The 17,482-nt window shown below is 43.0% G+C and overlaps 10 protein-coding genes across 10 annotated transcripts; 6 read left to right on the top strand and 4 right to left on the bottom strand.

Annotated features, from left to right (window-relative positions):
- Positions 1-990: 990 nt before the first annotated feature.
- On the bottom strand, positions 991-2,094 carry SAMD00019534_116960 (hypothetical protein; the record flags this gene model as incomplete). Its single annotated transcript, XM_012893105.1, has 3 exons — positions 991-1,101; positions 1,169-1,966; positions 2,047-2,094. 3 exons carry the CDS (start codon positions 2,092-2,094, stop codon positions 991-993), a joined length of 957 nt encoding a protein of 318 aa, XP_012748559.1.
- A 52-nt stretch (positions 2,095-2,146) lies between these two features.
- Positions 2,147-2,539, top strand: SAMD00019534_116950 (hypothetical protein; the record flags this gene model as incomplete). Its single annotated transcript, XM_012893104.1, has 1 exon — positions 2,147-2,539. A coding segment is annotated over one exon (393 nt), but the record flags the coding sequence as incomplete, so codon positions are not given.
- A 189-nt stretch (positions 2,540-2,728) lies between these two features.
- On the bottom strand, positions 2,729-3,129 carry SAMD00019534_116940 (hypothetical protein; the record flags this gene model as incomplete). Its single annotated transcript, XM_012893103.1, has 3 exons — positions 2,729-2,762; positions 2,853-2,946; positions 3,012-3,129. The coding sequence occupies 3 exons, from the start codon at positions 3,127-3,129 to the stop codon at positions 2,729-2,731; spliced, it is 246 nt and encodes an 81-aa protein (XP_012748557.1).
- Positions 3,130-3,729: 600 nt separating this feature from the next.
- SAMD00019534_116930 (hypothetical protein) lies at positions 3,730-5,284 on the bottom strand (the record flags this gene model as incomplete). The annotated part of the gene is made up of 2 exons (XM_012893102.1): positions 3,730-3,794; positions 3,892-5,284. The coding sequence occupies 2 exons, from the start codon at positions 5,282-5,284 to the stop codon at positions 3,730-3,732; spliced, it is 1,458 nt and encodes a 485-aa protein (XP_012748556.1).
- A 942-nt stretch (positions 5,285-6,226) lies between these two features.
- SAMD00019534_116920 (hypothetical protein) lies at positions 6,227-7,914 on the bottom strand (the record flags this gene model as incomplete). Its single annotated transcript, XM_012893101.1, has 2 exons — positions 6,227-6,238; positions 6,307-7,914. 2 exons carry the CDS (start codon positions 7,912-7,914, stop codon positions 6,227-6,229), a joined length of 1,620 nt encoding a protein of 539 aa, XP_012748555.1.
- Positions 7,915-8,502: 588 nt separating this feature from the next.
- SAMD00019534_116910 (hypothetical protein) lies at positions 8,503-11,629 on the top strand (the record flags this gene model as incomplete). The annotated part of the gene is made up of 7 exons (XM_012893100.1): positions 8,503-8,753; positions 8,856-8,960; positions 9,074-9,185; positions 9,304-9,367; positions 9,430-10,095; positions 10,180-10,321; positions 10,384-11,629. The coding sequence occupies 7 exons, from the start codon at positions 8,503-8,505 to the stop codon at positions 11,627-11,629; spliced, it is 2,586 nt and encodes an 861-aa protein (XP_012748554.1).
- Positions 11,630-12,092: 463 nt separating this feature from the next.
- SAMD00019534_116900 (hypothetical protein) lies at positions 12,093-13,103 on the top strand (the record flags this gene model as incomplete). Its single annotated transcript, XM_012893099.1, has 1 exon — positions 12,093-13,103. One exon carries the CDS (start codon positions 12,093-12,095, stop codon positions 13,101-13,103), a length of 1,011 nt encoding a protein of 336 aa, XP_012748553.1.
- Positions 13,104-13,796: 693 nt separating this feature from the next.
- Positions 13,797-15,398, top strand: SAMD00019534_116890 (hypothetical protein; the record flags this gene model as incomplete). The annotated part of the gene is made up of 2 exons (XM_012893098.1): positions 13,797-13,890; positions 13,966-15,398. 2 exons carry the CDS (start codon positions 13,797-13,799, stop codon positions 15,396-15,398), a joined length of 1,527 nt encoding a protein of 508 aa, XP_012748552.1.
- Positions 15,399-15,591: 193 nt separating this feature from the next.
- On the top strand, positions 15,592-16,014 carry SAMD00019534_116880 (hypothetical protein; the record flags this gene model as incomplete). Its single annotated transcript, XM_012893097.1, has 2 exons — positions 15,592-15,795; positions 15,880-16,014. Coding segments are annotated over 2 exons (339 nt in total), but the record flags the coding sequence as incomplete, so codon positions are not given.
- A 314-nt stretch (positions 16,015-16,328) lies between these two features.
- On the top strand, positions 16,329-17,188 carry SAMD00019534_116870 (hypothetical protein; the record flags this gene model as incomplete). The annotated part of the gene is made up of 2 exons (XM_012893096.1): positions 16,329-16,382; positions 16,967-17,188. The coding sequence occupies 2 exons, from the start codon at positions 16,329-16,331 to the stop codon at positions 17,186-17,188; spliced, it is 276 nt and encodes a 91-aa protein (XP_012748550.1).
- Positions 17,189-17,482: the final 294 nt, after the last annotated feature.

Genomic DNA, 17,482 nt, shown 5'->3' with positions numbered 1-17,482 from the left:
ATGATGTATCCCTCTACCAGTACTCCCTTGGCCTTGACATTTACATTGCTCCAATCGTAGTCTCCACCCTACTACTTGCCTGCAACCTTGTCTACCTATGCTGTTTCTGTTGCTCATTGACCTTCACATTGAATGAGAACCATGGTGATGGAGGTTATCAGAATATTTGAACATGGATGGATCATTAAATCATCAAAAGCATGTCACTACGTGGCACTGCTGATTGATAGTTAATGTTTAATAGTAGTAGCACCATGATGTGAATGGATCTTCATCACCTCCAAACATGTTATCCCAATCATTCTGGGTCATGGCAACATTATTTCCAGTTTGTCCTAAATTGATCAGAGTCTGAGAACTTGTCGTAGAAGATATTATCTTGGTATTCTTGTTTGTTGTAATACCAACTGCTGAAGTAGTAATGTTACCAAGAGATGATAAAACCTCTGAATGAATGTACATTCATAAGTTATATTAGTAAGTCTTTATTATAACTCTATTGGGGGAAGTACATACTAATTATTGTCATTTGCTCTATCTATATCTTTCCAATTATTATTAATACAAAGATAGAATGAATGGATAATGACAATTAGACCCAATGTAATAGGATTCATTATTGAGATCAGTGGTCCACTACCACATCAACACACACTGATCACCCTGGAATACATAAATGATCGATCACATTGGGTGGTCACACAACCAATAGGACAATGATCCACGCTATTGGAGGATTCGCAATAACACTTGTCGACACCATCACACACACTTACTCACATGATTGATCACGACATATTGAATGATTGAATAATTGAATGATTGATTGATTGTGTTTTGAGGGCCAGGCCATTCAATGGGTCCATTGATTGAATGATTGAATGATTGTATGTCTATTTACATTTATGTTTGTGTTGATTTGGATGGTACCCAATGGATGGTATCTTGACTGTTCGGTTGATTCTTGATCGCTGCTCCAATTGTATATATCTATATCCTAGAACCCATGGCAAAGTACCTAATATTGTTGTCCAACACCTGATAGAGTATAGGACTCAATCTATGCAATGTATTATCATCCATCTTTTGAAGGAACTCAATCTATATAATGTGATGGTTGAGTCAGTCACTAGCACTACACTTCCTGTCATACGAATCAGAACATTACCTGTCCATCTATATCCTTTGAGTAACCAGACTTGAGACCACCAATGTTTATCGTAAGGTCAGCCTCGTATTGAAGCAACTTGAAGAATGTGTCGTCAACGTTGCAGTCTGAATGGAAGAGCAACAGTACACTGCAATCACCCTGTTCGCCGACATATGTGTGCAGGGTCTGCAAGAAGTGCAACAAGTCCAGATCGCGACAGCCACCAAAGCTGCTCAAAAGGTTCAAGTTGTCAATGATGAACAATGTCTGCATGTTACCGCCACTGCCAGTTGATGCCATCTTTGCCACTCTTGCCTGATGATCATTGACAAAGGCGTTGAACACATCGTTGAGGAACTGACTGACTGAGCCTTGATGCTTCGATATGGTGCTCGTGGGGAATGGCTGAAAGCCCTTGGATATGTTGTCGAGTGGACCGGCCTCGTCGATGCCGGCCTCCTCCAACGCCTCAGCCTGCAAGCGATCGATCCACGAGTATGAGTTGTGCAGTGCATTGATGAATGAGAAGCGGCCCTTCTGATGCTCGTTCGTCAGGTTGTAGCCGAGCTTCCTGCCAACACTATGATAGTGAAACAGACTCTGATGTAGACCGAGCAAGCAAGTTGCCATATCATCACGCTTACTAATCGATTGCAATACATCATGTATAATGAATGAGCCTTCGGCCTCCAATGTATCTGTCACCGCAATAAGCTTGCCTGGCGGTATACACTTGAGGGGTGCGCCATCATCCCTTGTTCCTCTATACCAATTCAAATGACTAAACAAGTCCATCGTATATATATGTATCTGTATCTGTATATTGTATATGTATGAATGAAGAGTGAATGAATGATTGAATGAATGCGTGGCGAAGAGACTTCAACTTCACAAACATTCAGATTCGATTTCAAAGTCGCGTCGACAGTCATTGCACAAGACATTCGACTTGCCACTCAAACATAGAGATAACAACAAACAAACAAGATGTTAGGAAGAGTGATTAGCACAACGACGCGAACATTGTTAACACAGTCGAGTACACTGACACTGAGGTATATGCCTCAGGCTGGATATTCGTCATTGACTGATCCCGACGCACCACTGACCGACGTGGAGAAGATGAGAAAGAGACTGCTGTGGCAGAGCAAGGAGAGAGGAATGCTTGAGAACGATCTACTGCTTGGAACATTCGCCACAAAGAACATTGCTACATTGACCGAACAACAGTTGCGCGATTACGACATACTCATTCAGCAGCCAGACCCCGACATTTACAATTGGGCACTTAGCAAAGAGGACGTTCCAGACGAGCTCAACACCGATGTCATGAAGCTACTCCAACATCATTGCACCAACAATCCAATGGGCTATCCTACAAAGAATAGGAAGTAAATAAATATTATATAAAAGAACATGTAGAACGAGGTATTATGGCTATGTCGTCGAGTGCACAATGACAATAGTATTGTATTTAAACTTGATGGTGTCGATAGCCGATTCCTCAATGACACTGTCTGGTCGGTCAAAAGAGGAGCGAGCACACTGGTAAAGAGAGAGAAGCGAGTCTTGAATGACTTAGCGCTCATCCAAGTTGCCATAACTCTTGTTGCTAGATATCGTTCGTTGTGATGGTTTGTTGAGTATGAGTATGAGTATGAATATGACACAAGTCAACGTCAGTCCACGTTTCATCACTTACAGCATGTATGCACCATGAATGAATGCAGCGCCAACAGTTAATCCATAGAGGGCAGCGTTTACTCTTGGATATCTGTCTCTACCGACAAACTTGACTAAAAGATGAAACGAGGGTAAGTATGAATGACGAATGAATGTTGTGATGACAATGTACACATACTCAGACCAATGATGGGAGCAGCAGCAAGTGGCTGTAGATACTCATAGTTGAGCTTTCTTGGAGGCTTGATCTTGACAGTGTCCTGAATTGGTTGAAAGTCGTTCTTCTGTGTTGACATTCTTCTGTTTCTATGTTCAAAGCATTTAACGCTGTTGTTATTGTTATAGTGATACAATAATATGATGATATATGTTAATTATGTCTATGTTGTTGTAAACATTGAATCTTTGTGAAATGGATTGAATCCAAAGGAACTCGAAAACTTTGAAGACAACACACGCAATCTCTAAGTCATTCAATTTCGAGAAAGAGATTGAGATAGAGATTGAGATAATTTATTAATGTTATTAATATCTGCCAACATCCTTATACCATTCTACCCACTTTGGTATTGGATACCGACCAACTCGATGTAATGACCATATTGACTTGTTGATTATTGTTGGATGCTTGTTAATCGCTTTGGCAATGTCATCATACTTTGGATATTCTTTGTCCAATCCAATGATGTAAAGATATTGTAGACTGGTATTTGATTGTATCTCTTCAATAAATTGTTCAACCATTGATGATGGCGTGTAGAAATCAATGTACAATGTCAATGAACATCGTGTATGTATGTTCAATTCGATGATACTTGATATCCATCCACCAACAACTATGTTGTTCACTTGATTGAGTGATTGAATGGCTTGCTGAGTGCTTGATTGCAGGTTGATCACGTGCATGATGAGTGAGTCCAGAGGTCGAGTGATGGGAATGTCAAACACTTCAAACCCAAGACTTAGATGTTTGATTGAGCAAGTTGATGGCGCCTGAAGTAGGTATTTCCTCAGTTCAAGGCTCACTGGTATATCCACTTTGAACTTCTTGATGATACTGGCCTGCTTGAGATAGGCCAGACAGGGCTCAGAGAACAGTACTTGTTCCTCCCGGTCAAAGTTGAACACCAGTGACTCCAACTCTGTGAGCTTGGGAAGCTCAGTGAATAGGGCACTGAACTGTATCTCCTCGTCTCCTTTGCTAATACAGATGCCAAGCGATTGGAGATCACTAAAGATCGGGTGGAAGATGAATGGTCGCAGTTTATCAAACACATCCTGTTCCGCATATTTCATGCATAATCTCAACTTCTTGATGCCTAGCTGATCTTGTTTGGGGCATGACATGGCCATGGCCATACGTGTGACGATCTTCTCCATTGCTGGTATGTCAGTGTCAGGTTCCAAGATGATGGTGAGTGATGTCAACGAGTCCAGCTGTGTGCAGAACCTGGTGATGTACTCGATGAACGGTGCAGGGGCCATCAGTGTATGCAGTGAGCTGCCAAACAGTCCAGATGACAACTCGTGCTTGTATAGCTTCAGCATCATTGTATGAGCGACACCACTAATCGTCAAGGATGTTATCTTTGATCGATGATATTGGAAGTATTGGAATGATTCCATACTTTGATCATCACTCCTATCGATATGTTTATGGTGGTGGATAAAGTCAACTAGTGATATGGCCGACTTGATGACGAGACGATCGTTGAATCTCTTGCTGATGTATTGGTGCCACTTCTTGGAGACCAGCGACAATGACTGACACCATCGCCACAGGTACTCGCTACGGGAGCAAGCCCCACACAGAATGCCAATGATGATGCCTAGCATGATGGTGTCAGGCAGTGGCGAGCATAGGTGTGCCAATGGCGTTGGCAGCTCAGCGCTCGATGCGAAAGTACCAAGAGCGCGACTATAACTCCTACCTGAAGTCTTCAACATGGCCTTCACATCAGGCCTAACGTACGTGGGTCCACTGTACAATATGGTTGTTTTCGTGTCAATCGTCAATGTATTGAGATATCTGGCATTAGGCGACTGTGTCTGGGCCTGTGCATCGCTCGCCGTCGACACCTTGTTCCACTTGTCCATGAATGTTTCGCGCCATTGGACGACAGTGGGCTCGATAAACTGCGCCAATGAAGCTGGATACATGAATTGGAACAGTGGGGCTGACAAATTGCTCAAAGGTCCTGATGAGGTGATGCTGTACGTGACGTTGGCCGTCACCGACACTACCTCTGCGCCATCGAGACAACTTGTTGACCAATCACCATGATTGCAGAATAGTATTGGGAAGCCGCTGATGTATCCGCTGAACATCACTGGATAGACTTTGGTTGGGTGTATGTCTGGATCAGCACCCTCGACATCATCCAACGCCAACTTCTCAATCGCTGAACCTGCTGGTGAGTGTCTCAATATCTGACGAACCAATGATGCCATGAACTTGAGTTCCCTAACATGTTCCGAAGAGTGGCAACACATTGTTGGAGCGCGGCCACTTGTGATATCAACAAACAACTTTGAAGAGAATGTGTCATTTGCGTGCTACCTTATCCACTACAAATATTATCTTTGAATAAAGATTGAGAACAAAGTAATCACTCTTGATTGATTTATTGAGTGAGTGTGTGAGTGAGTGGTGGAATAGTTCCAAAGGGGTGGGTGAGTCACTCAATCAAGTACCAAGTGATATGATGTGATGTGATGTGATCATACATACTGACAAATGAGGTCCATCCACTTTTACAGCATCAACTATCTTCAGATCAAGTGCAGCCTTGACATGTTTTAGAGGTTGTCTTATTGGCCTTACTTTTATTCTCACCATTCCTATATTTATTCATATTATTATAACAAGGGAAGTTATTAAGATTAGATTAAAATGTGATCATTGAGTCCTTTTTGATCAACAAAAATATCCCAAAAAAGACGAGCCCTTTCATATCCATTATCTTTATTTAATTATACCTATCAATATCCATATGCCATTCTACCCACTTTGGTTTTGGAGACGGACTACGATGTAGTGACCATATAGACTTGTTGATGATTGTTGGATGCTTGTTAATGGCCAGAGCAATGTCATCGTACTTTGGATGTTCTTTGTCCAATCCAATGATGTAGAGATATTGTAGACTGGTATTTGATTGTATCCCTTCAATAATTTGTTTAACTTTTGATGAAGAGTGGTAGTGATCAATGTACAATGTCAATGAACATCTTGTATGTACGTTCAATGCAATGATACTTGGCATCCATTCACTAACAACAATGTTGCTCACTTGATTGAGTGATTGAATGACCTGTGGAGTGCTTGATTTTAGACTCATCACGTGCATGATGAGTGAGTCCAGAGGTCGAGTGATGGGAATGTCAAACACTTCAAACCCAAGACTTAGATGTTTGATTGAGCATGTCGATGGTGGCGCCTGAAGTAGGTATTGCCTCAGTTCAACGCTCACTTCTGTGTCTATTTTGAACTTCTTGAGTGTACTGGCCTGCTTGAGATAGGCCAGACAGGGCTCAGAGAACAGTACTTGTTCCTCCCGGTCAAAGTTGAACACCAGTGACTCCAACTTGGTGAGCTTGGGAAGCTCAGTGAACAGGTCATTAAACTCTATCTTCTCTCCATACTGGATGAAGATACCAAGCGATTGGAGATCACTAAAGATCGGGTGGAAGATGAACGGTCGCAATCTTACAAACACATCCGTTTCCGCAGACTCCATGCACAGTCTCAGCTTCTTGATTCGCGTCTGATTGTTTTGGTTGGACATTGCTGCATCAAGACGTGTGGCGATCTTCTCCATTGCCGGCAAGTCAGTGTCAGAGTCCAAAGTGATGGTGAGTGATGTCAACGAGTCCAGCTGTGTGCAGAACCTGGTGATGTACTCGATGAATGATGCACATGCCATCAGTGTTTGCAACGAGCTGCCAAGCAGTCCAGATGACAACTCGTGCTTATGTAGCTTCAGTATCATCGTATAATCGACACCTCTAACTGCCAAGGATGTAATCTTTGATCGATGATATTGGAAATGATGACGGAATGGTTCCACCCTTCCATCATCACTCCGATCAAAGTGGTGGTCCAAAAAGTCAACAAGTGATTTGGCCGACTTGATGACGAGATGATCATTGAATCTTGTGCTGATGTATTGGTGCCACTTCTTGGAGACGAGCGAGAGTGACAGACGCCACCGCCACAGGTAATTGCTTCGGGAACACGCCCGACACAGCATGCCAACGATGATACCAAACATGATTGTGTCAGGCAGTGGCGAACATTGGTGTGCCAATGGCGGTGGCAGCTCAGCACTGGATACGAAAGTACCAAACACTCCATTATAGTTGACATCCTGAGCCTTCCACTTGGAATTCATATCAGGCCTCCTGATATACATGGGTCCCTTGCCCAATGTGATGGTCCTTGAGTCAATAGATAATGTCTCGATATAAATGGGGTTGGACTTTGGCGTCTTCTTTGACTTTGGGGCCTGGGCATCGCTTGCCTTCGAAACTTTGTTCCAGTTGTCCATGAATATTTCGCGCCATTGGACGACAGTGGGCTCGATAAACTGCGCCAATGAAGCTGGATACATGAATTGGAAAAGTTTTGCTGCCTCTTTTTCCAGAGTTGGTGACTCGTCTTCCTCATCAGAAGACGTGGGATTGGTGATGTTGTACGTGACGTTGGCCGTCACCGACACTACCTTTGCGCCATCGAGACAACTTGTTGACCAATCACCATGATTGCAGAATAGTATTGGGTAGCCATTGATGTACCCGCTGAACATCACTGGATAGACTTTGGTTGGGTGTATGTCTGGATCAGCACCCTCGACATCATCCAACGCCAACTTCTCAATCACTTCACCAGGTGAGGTTCTCAATATTTGACGAATCAATGATGCCATGAACTTGAGTTCCCTAACATGTTCCGAAGAGTGGCAACACATTGTTGGAGCGCGGCCACTTGTGATATCAACAAACAACTTTGAAGAGAATGTGTCATTTGCAATATCATTCACGGCTCGCATATCCAGTGCAGCCTTGTCAACTACAAACATTATATTTGTATATAGTTTCAACATGATGTATTGTCCCTAAATGAGTGAGCATGGGGTAATTGATAGATTGATTGATTGAGTGATTGAGTGGTGGTGGGATAGTTCCATGGTGTGAGTTAGTCACTCACTCAATCAAGTACCAAGTGATGTGATGTGATGTGATGTGATGTAATGATTAACATACTGTAGAATGAAGTTCATCGACTTTTACTGCATCTACTATCTTCACATCTAGTGCAGCCTTGACATGTTTTGGAAGTTGTTTATATGATGGTCTTGCAGTTGCCTTTGTTCTCGCCATCATATATATTTATATTTGCTTTTCAAACAAATAATAACAAGGGAAGTAAATAAGATTAAATTACAAACCATCATATTATATTGTGATGAGGTCAAGAGGCTAATGTGTGATCAATTGGAGTTGCGTTTATTAAAATCTATTTGGAAAGTTCATTTCCATTTTTGATCAGTCACATCTCAGGTCCAATGTTCAATCATTCATTAAAACTAATAGTACATTGATAAAGTTATAACAAACATAGAAAGATAGATAGATAAGACATGTCTATGCATATTCCTCCTTCAGCGATGGCTGTTGGACAACAGTTACATCAACAACAGCAACAACAACAGCAGCAACAGTTGGCAACAGAGGACACTTTGAAAGAGTTGTTATACAAGATTGAAACAATAGCATTGAAGAATACAAAGGTGCGAGAATGTCTAGACCTACTCAAACAACTCTATCGCATTGCCATCAACTACAACTCCCTAATGGCTGACTATCATACCAATGAACAAAAGGCACTCAAGGTCAATCCAAGCTTTGTTGAGAAGTTGTAAGTTGTTGCTCAAAGTGCAATGATGGCACGGGTGAGTGGACTCGAACCAAACCAAGCATGGTCATACTGACATTCATTCAATCATTGGCACATGACCAGGACTACATTGATCATTGATCCAAACACACCATACAAGGTCAAGATACTCTCATTGTCCATCATTGCCAAGATATCAGAGAGTGAGCCACAACTACTTTATAAGAAGTAAGTGTTTGATTGATTCGGAAATGGATGGAATGATCCCATACTGATGACCCCTCACCCTCCCCCTCCCCCACTGGAATGATCCCAACCTCTCCCCACACACACACATGTAGCCTCAAGACATTCGAAAGCAAGGTGTTGTCATTGTTACTGTCACTATTGATATCGACTGCTAATAACACAGGTGGACAATCATCTTTGTTTGTTGGAAACATTCCATTGATTGTACAATCAATATCAATGCAGGACCCTGTTTTGAGACCTTCTTCCATGCCATCACTTCTATTATGTGCTCGACACTTCTCAGACTCGATCACTGCCAGCCAAAWTCAAATCGATCGAGTCACAACTTGGTCAATGTCTATCACATGCCTCCCTAGTCTCTGATCAGAAGCAATCTGCAGGATGTAAGACTCACTCATTCACTCAATCAATCCAATCAATCATAACTAACCTAACACACTCACAGTCTTTAAGATTGGAAGCAGCTCAACAGCCGCACCAGTCACTGAGCTGGATGGATCAGTATCGATTGAGTTCTTCACAGTATTGAATAATGCACAGGTCTACACCGAGGACCAATCATTCAACATATATTCATTCAGTTTGTTATATTCATGGCTCACAAGTCTTTACAAGCAGCCAGCGACAGAGCAGACACTCAAGTTCACAGATTCTCCATCATCGTCATCACCCGTCATCACTTCACAGTCGACTTCAACTTCTTTGGACTCAGATGCAGGAGTTGCCACAACACGCCAACTAAGTGCCAACTTCCAATCGACAATAGTATCATATTGTCTGAGGATCATTGATCAGTCCAAGCTGAAGCCCGTGGGCGAAGGTGGCAAGCCGGTAGTTGGCGAGACAGACAACTTGTCAGTGATTGCACTGTTGGAGTCTGTGCGCATACTTGACTTTCTATGCTGTCTGGACATCAACCTCGTTCCAAAGATCTTCCCCACTGTACAGAAGGCATACCAACTCCATCTACCATCAAGTCGCACAACCAACGCCAACTCTGGTCACGTCCTTCTCGCACTCCTCCAATTCTTTGTCAATCATAGTCACACCCTAATCTATGATCCAGAGCCATTGTTCCGTGCATACTTCCAGACCTACCTTCCAAGAACATGTAAGTAGTTATTGATTGAGTGTTGGATTGGAATTATTCCTTCCCATAAATTAACACTTTGCCCCACACCATCGATCAATCAAGATATGAACTCATTCGTGGCATTCGAGACACTCAACTTCTGTATCAAGAACAAGGACAACTTACTTAAAGACACCAATGTGTTTGGATTGTACTTCCCTCCCATCTTCAAGTGTCTGGCATGGTTCCCTCACAGCCACATTGCGTAAGTACTCACTGATCAACCCAACCCACAAGTCCATGTACTAATCAATCAATCAAACATAGTGAGTTCTCAGAGTTATTACCATCATTGATATCACCATCAACTTATATTGAGGTGTTCCATCTGTTGCTGGACTTGCCTCTGTTGACTTCGTCGATGGAGTCGGTGTTGGTCGAGCAGAGGAAGTACGCGTCGATGGGTGGCGTGGACGTTGGCGATGTGAATGACACGGCCTGGAGCGAATACCGTGTACTGTACAATTATCTGTTGCGAAATGAGAGTGGCGTCAACATCAACTTTTGGTCGTCCACCACCCTGCCCCTGCTTTACCAGTTCAGCAAGAAGACACCGACCACACCACGCACCATTGGCGCATGCGAGCTCGTGCCCTCGCTGCTACACATCTACTTTGACGTGCTGCTTGGCTATGGCGACCGATCGGTGTTTGTCGCGCTGCTGCCAGTGCTGCTGGAGCGCATCGATCAAACATTCCCATTCGAGCCCTATCAAACGGCGATCAAGGAGACATTGATTGGCGAGCTGCAGTCGGTTTTCAATCGACACCCGTCACTGGTGGTCAGCGAGCGTGACCTGTTGATCTCGATGGTCACAGAGGGCCGCGCTAACGCCGACGTTGTCACCGTGCTCTGCTGGATCATTGGCGAGTACGCGTCCACATCGATCTGCCCCGAGATCAACTCGGTGATCTTCAACGACTATCACGAGGCGCTGGAATTGATCGCATACGAGAAGATCAATCTGATCAAGATGGAGTCGCTGTCGGGCGCAACCAGCTCGTCGCTCACGCCAGGCATGGCCAACCAGCTACAGATGACACGCGATGCGTCCGTGCTGACAGGCACGTCGTCGGCCATGTCCATGGAGTCGGCCAACATCATGCTCATCCTAACTAGCGCGCTGACCAAGATCGCGTCGCGATGGCACGAGGCCACCAGTCGTGTGATACTCTGCCTGCTCAAGATACTGAGCTATCATCAATACTTTGATGCACAGGTGATATCACGTGCCAATGAGTGTATATCATTGTTGAAGTTCCCTAGCTTTGCCGGAGCGGTCTATGACTGTGCTCCATTATCCAATCGATCGACCTACACCTCATCAATCAGTCACGACAATCACTCCTCGCTCTCCTTCCTCCTGCACGACCCAACCAAAGCCTATCTCACAACCAATCCAATCCATCCCTATACCCTATCCAACCCAAACACTTCACATAATCAACATCAACATCAACATCAATCAAATGATCGTGAGCGTGATCGTGATCAATCAATCATCAAACAGTAAAACACATTGGAACTTTGTTCATCATGTCAGTTCCATTCCGACACATCCTCGCTATGTGGCAATATTATGTCTTGACTTGGGCCAGATACCTTCTTCATGCCAATTCCAAAAGAGGCAATAGCCTGGAACGTCTCCATTATGAAGTCCAACAGTCTTCAACCCCACCACGCGCACCACACAATGCGTGTCATTCTCAAAATCATTCTAAAGTTTGTAGAATGCTTTTGCAAGTTGTTCATGAATCACCCACCCCACTCACCCAAACGATCTTCAACCCCCACCATTGTCCAACACGAATTCCATCGACTTCCAGCCTATCCAATCAATCCAGTGACCATTCATTATTTATATTCATTCAACATCATATCCTTAAATCATCAAACAAACAAACAATTAATAATTCAATCAAATATCTAAACAAACAATTATTCAATCAATCATTCAATCAAATACAATAATAATAATGTCAACTTCAACATCAAAAACAATTATCTTTGAACAATTTGGACAATCAGATGTACTAAAGGTTAAGGAGGTACCTGTTCCAAGTGTTGGTGATGGTCAGGTTAGAGTCAAGGTCGCAGCAGTTGGTCTGAACAGAGCAGAGGCATTGATTAGAGCTGGTATATTCTTTGAGAAGCCAACATTGCCAAGTGGAATTGGATATGAAGGAGCAGGCACAGTCGAGGCAATTGGCAAGGGTGTTACAAAGTTCAAGGTTGGTGATCGTGTCGTTGTAATACCAACTGCCAGAATATCACCATCCTCGACGACCAACTCGGAACACATCGTCTTCCCTGAGAACCTACTCGCGCCAATCCCCGCCAATCAATCATTCGCTGACGCCGCTGCCACCTGGACTGCATACCTCACAGCATATTTTGCCATCTATGAGTATGGCATCACGATCAAGAGCACCGACACTGTGGTCATCACCGCGGCCAGCAGCTCAGTTGCCCTGGCATTTATCCACTATGTCAAATCATTTGGAGCGACTGTCATTGCCACGAGCCGAACAAATGCAAAGAAAGATCAGATCATTGCCCAGGGTGCCGATCACTTCATCGCGACTGGCGAGGAGGACCTGGTCAAACGTATTAGAGAGTTGACCAAGGGTGCTGGTGCTAACTTGTTCTTGGACCCCGTGGGCGGCGCTCAGCTCGAGAAGTTGGTCTTTGCCGCAGCCTATGAAGCATCATTCATCATCTATGGTACATTGTCCCGCGAGCCAGCTGTACTGCCTGTTGGCGCCACCATTGGCAATCACTTGACCATCAAAGGATATAGTGTTTTATCATTCTATCAGAACCCACAAGCAGTTGAACGTGCTCAACAATTCATCACCAAGTTCATCGCCACCCACAAGGTACCATCCATTGTTGGACAGGTCCTAAAAGGAATTGAATCGATTCCAGCTGGACACATGATCCTTGACTCTGCCGACCTCTTTGGTAAAGTGATCGTCGAGTTCTAGACCCTCTCCAATTCATGTATACATCATCCATCCTTCAAATATTTAATTTAATAAATCATCACAATATGTTGATCAATCAATCATCAATCAATTACAACTTATAATCATTTAATCGATCATATATTACGTAGTTCCAATACGTACGTACCGATTTCTTTTTTTTATGATTGTGTGAGTGCGTGATCATGATTCAGTGCACACAGTGGGGGTATCAAACCACGCTTACCCACACACCCCAACACTAAAAGAAATCGAGCTAGGTGAAAGTAATCAATCCACACATTAAAACATCACTTCCCATCTTCTTTGCTATGCGACACAATACTTGTTCCAAGGAAGGATCAACAACAACAACATCATAGTGTTGTAGGTCTGTCCCTGAAACCCAAAGGTTGACTCAATCAATCAATCACATAGTTATACAATCCATCAATCAAACATATAATCATGCCTGAACTACAACTACAACAACAACAACATAATATGTCACTTCCTCATATTATAATTAAACATATACTTTCATTCTTACCCTCAAATATTGATAGAGTATGCATGTTGTTGACATGTAAGGAATGGTTCCGTAATGCAGATAGTATACTACAGTTAAACAATACACATTTGCCAAGTCTATTGACTTATAGACAGCCAAACAACATCAACTTTCAATCATTCCGATCATCCATCCACAAGTCAATGATGCGCAAAGTGCCCATCATCCAATGTATCACAACAAAAAGTGACCCAATCCAACACAGCCATCTCTACTTTGATCACGTGGTAAACATTGGTATGTGTCTAATCCATCACTCAATCGCTGGAACTATTCCAATCAATCAATCACATACTAATCCACATCCAACAGATGATGATGAGGAAGATGATGAACAGGATATGATGGACTGCCCACCTGATGAAGCAGCTGTCCCAGACCTACCAACTGCAACATACGTGGTGTTTAGTGATACATTCGATCAATCATTGGCCATACCAAGGATTCAATCATTGTTTCCACGTACATTAACACATCTATTCTTTGGCGAACTGTTCAATCAGAGAATACTCAAAGGTGACATACCAAACACGGTATCACATCTTGAGTTTGGCGATTGCTTCAATCAGCCCATCGCGCTCAATACCATCCCCAGCTCAGTGCGCCAGATCCAGTTCAAGAACAACTTTAATCAACAGTTGCAGGTCGGTGCCATCCCCAACACCGTCACACATCTGTTGCTGGGCCATCGATCGCACTACTCATCGTACAACCAGCCAATCATCCCTGGATCCATCCCCAACTCGGTCACATGTCTGGAGTTTGGCCTCGAGTTCAACCAGCCCCTCCCGCCACACGTCCTGCCCGCCTCAATCACACGACTTAAGTTTGGCGACATGTTTAATCAACCATTGCTGCCTGGATCCATCCCAGCGAGCGTCACTCATCTCAGCTTCAGCGGCGAGTTCAACCAGCCACTCGTGGCGGGCTTGTTACCAAAGTCACTAAGGCGTCTAAGACTGGGCGAGATGTTTAGCCAACCACTACCAAGCGGTGTCCTGCCGACGGGACTCACGCGTCTTGCGCTTGGAAACATGGTCCCATTCAATGAGTTGGAGGTACCATCGTCTGTGGAGCACATCGTGATGGATTGCGCCAATCTGTTTGACATGTCTCCATTGTCTGGCGTGAGATACCTTAGAATGAGTCAACTGTCTTCCGATGCTGCCAATCATCGTCTACCTCCAAATCTCAAACATTTGGTACTCACCGAAGCATTATCAATCACTTCGCCAATCCCCGACTCAGTGACCAACCTCGAACTTGGCTTCCTTTTTGATGGCGCACTGACCCCTGGCAGTCTGCCCGCCAGCCTTGAGACCCTGTCTCTTGGCGCCAACTACAACCAACCGATACCAGTCGGTGCCCTGCCCAGTGGCCTGCGAACCATCATCTTTGGCCAACGATTCAATCAACCGATTGAGGCCGGCTCCATCCCAGCATCAGTCACCAGCATTGAGTTTGGCGACAACTTCTCTCAGACACTCGATACCAATTGGTTGGCATCGTGTACAAGTCTAAAGAGAGTCAAGTTAGGTCGCAAGTACAACCAGTCCATACAATTCAATCAACTTCCAACAACACTTACACACATTACAAGTGTAAAGAATGAGCGACAACATAACCAGTCCACCTATATCCGACATGGCAACGACAGCTTCATCGTCCTAAATGAGCAGTTACTTGGAGGAGGCTTCATTGACTCATCCAAGCTCAATCAACTGTTCACAACATCCTTGGAATGAATAAATAATACATGTCCAATTGATTTGAAAGAATGCGAGGGCAAGGGTTTGTTTTCAAAACAAGACGAAACACGAATGAATGACATTTACAAGTTAATGTCAAAGAGATAGAGATAGATAAAGAGATAATATGGCATCAACAGCAGCAACAACAGTATACTCAAGCAAAGGATGTTTACAATTATATCGTGATATGATCAGAGCTGCAAGATTACTTATGTTTGATGCATCGAGAGCAGATAGATCACTGTCTACATTCGCAGGACGATCGATTCGTCAACGATTCAGAGACAACAAGAATGTAGTGGACAACACAATGAAGAAGATACACTATCAAAAGGCTATCGAGGAGTTCTCACATATGAAGTCATTGATCGAGAATCAAAGTATTACAAAGGTATATACATATACGCTCACTCATTCATTCATATTCGCTCATTCATTCATACTCACTCATTTATTCACTTTGTTGATCATTCAGTATCCATGCTCAATTAGAATCATACCAGAGGTTGTACAGAAATCAAAGATACTGCTATCGAGTACATCACAAGACAGAATGAAGAAGAAGAAGTGGGGATTCATGGATCGTCTGATGGTCGTCTTTACAAAGCAATGATCGATCAAATAACAAAACAGCAGTACTACTATTTAGCAATCAACAACAATCAGTGCACTCAATCACTCGCTCATCACTGATACAAGGTCACTGATTGATTTCTCAAGGAAAGATTCCTTGTGTTTGTTTGCAAGGACATGGTGATCGATCACGGGATTGTGTAAAGCACAAACTATCTCCCCCGCACCAGGATGTCATAAATGACACGATTTACGCCAGTGTCAAAGAGTGGATGGCCCGAGTGCCACTCACTACACTGCACCTGGTGCTGTCAACTTGGTCCTCCTGGGTCTGTCCGACAACCTCCACACATGTCAATCAATCAATTGATTGATGTCAACAATATTATTGATAATATCGAAGTGGTAAGTGGTGTGTTGACTTGGTACAAAGTCGTGTCAAACGGCACAAGCACCAATAGTGTAGTGTAGTGAGTGGCAAACATCCCTTAATGGGTTCTAAACATAGTACTAAGCTGAATGAATGGACTGAATGACATGAAGTAAAAGAGTGATTGAACATAATGAATATTAGAATGAATGATTGAATTAAGGTCTTTGGTGTAAATATTGCCCATCTTTGGTACTTTGGAAACATTTGGGGTCACCTGCGTATTGAAGTGATGAAGTGATGTGAAGCGAATCACAATAATATTATTAGATACCAAGTTAAATTATAATATCTTTGAAAGGACACGAGGATGTGTATACATGTACAAATGTTAGTAAACTATTCCAGCTCCAATACTTGATTGTGTATCGTCCACTAATCCAAACTGATCATTATTTATACCAAGTCGACTAAAACAATCATTAAATTATCCAATCAAACAAATAATCAATCAACTTACAATCTACAAATATACAAATAATGGTATGTATCCAACAACACATATTCTTTGGAACAAGAGTATTATATTAACATTTGGAATGATTCCAACTTTATATAGTCTGACGCACAAATCGCAAGATACACTGAGGCCTTCAAGCAGGCAGATAAGGATGGAAATGGAAGTGTTACCGCTGATGAGTTGGCACCATTCTTGAGATCACTTGGCCAGAACCCATCTGATGCTCAAATCTCATCAATGATTGGAGAGTTTGACGCTGATAAGAATGGAAGCATTGAGCTCCCAGAGTTCCTTGCCATGATGACCAAGTATGGACATTAATCAACCCGTCATTCCTTCGTCCTCACTCTTTCATTAATTCAATCAATCATATATATTAAATAAATAAAGTGATTAGTATCACTTTTGTATAACTTCCAGATTATTGCTATTGGGACAACTTTGTGATCAGACACCAAAAAAAACGAAGATATTATTTTTTTGATGACCGATCACACATGGGCTGCATCTGATCCCATTTCTGATCCCACCCCTCTCTCTCATTTGATCACTCTCACTACACTCTTGCTCATCATTGTACTTAATTACTTATTATTATTATTATTATTACTATTA

This window comes from Acytostelium subglobosum, assembly GCF_000787575.1.
Source record: "Acytostelium subglobosum LB1 DNA, scaffold: scaffold34, whole genome shotgun sequence".
NCBI lineage: Eukaryota > Evosea > Eumycetozoa > Acytosteliales > Acytosteliaceae > Acytostelium > Acytostelium subglobosum.
Note: the sequence above shows the minus strand (reverse complement) of the source record. Positions and strands in the feature narration are given on the sequence as shown.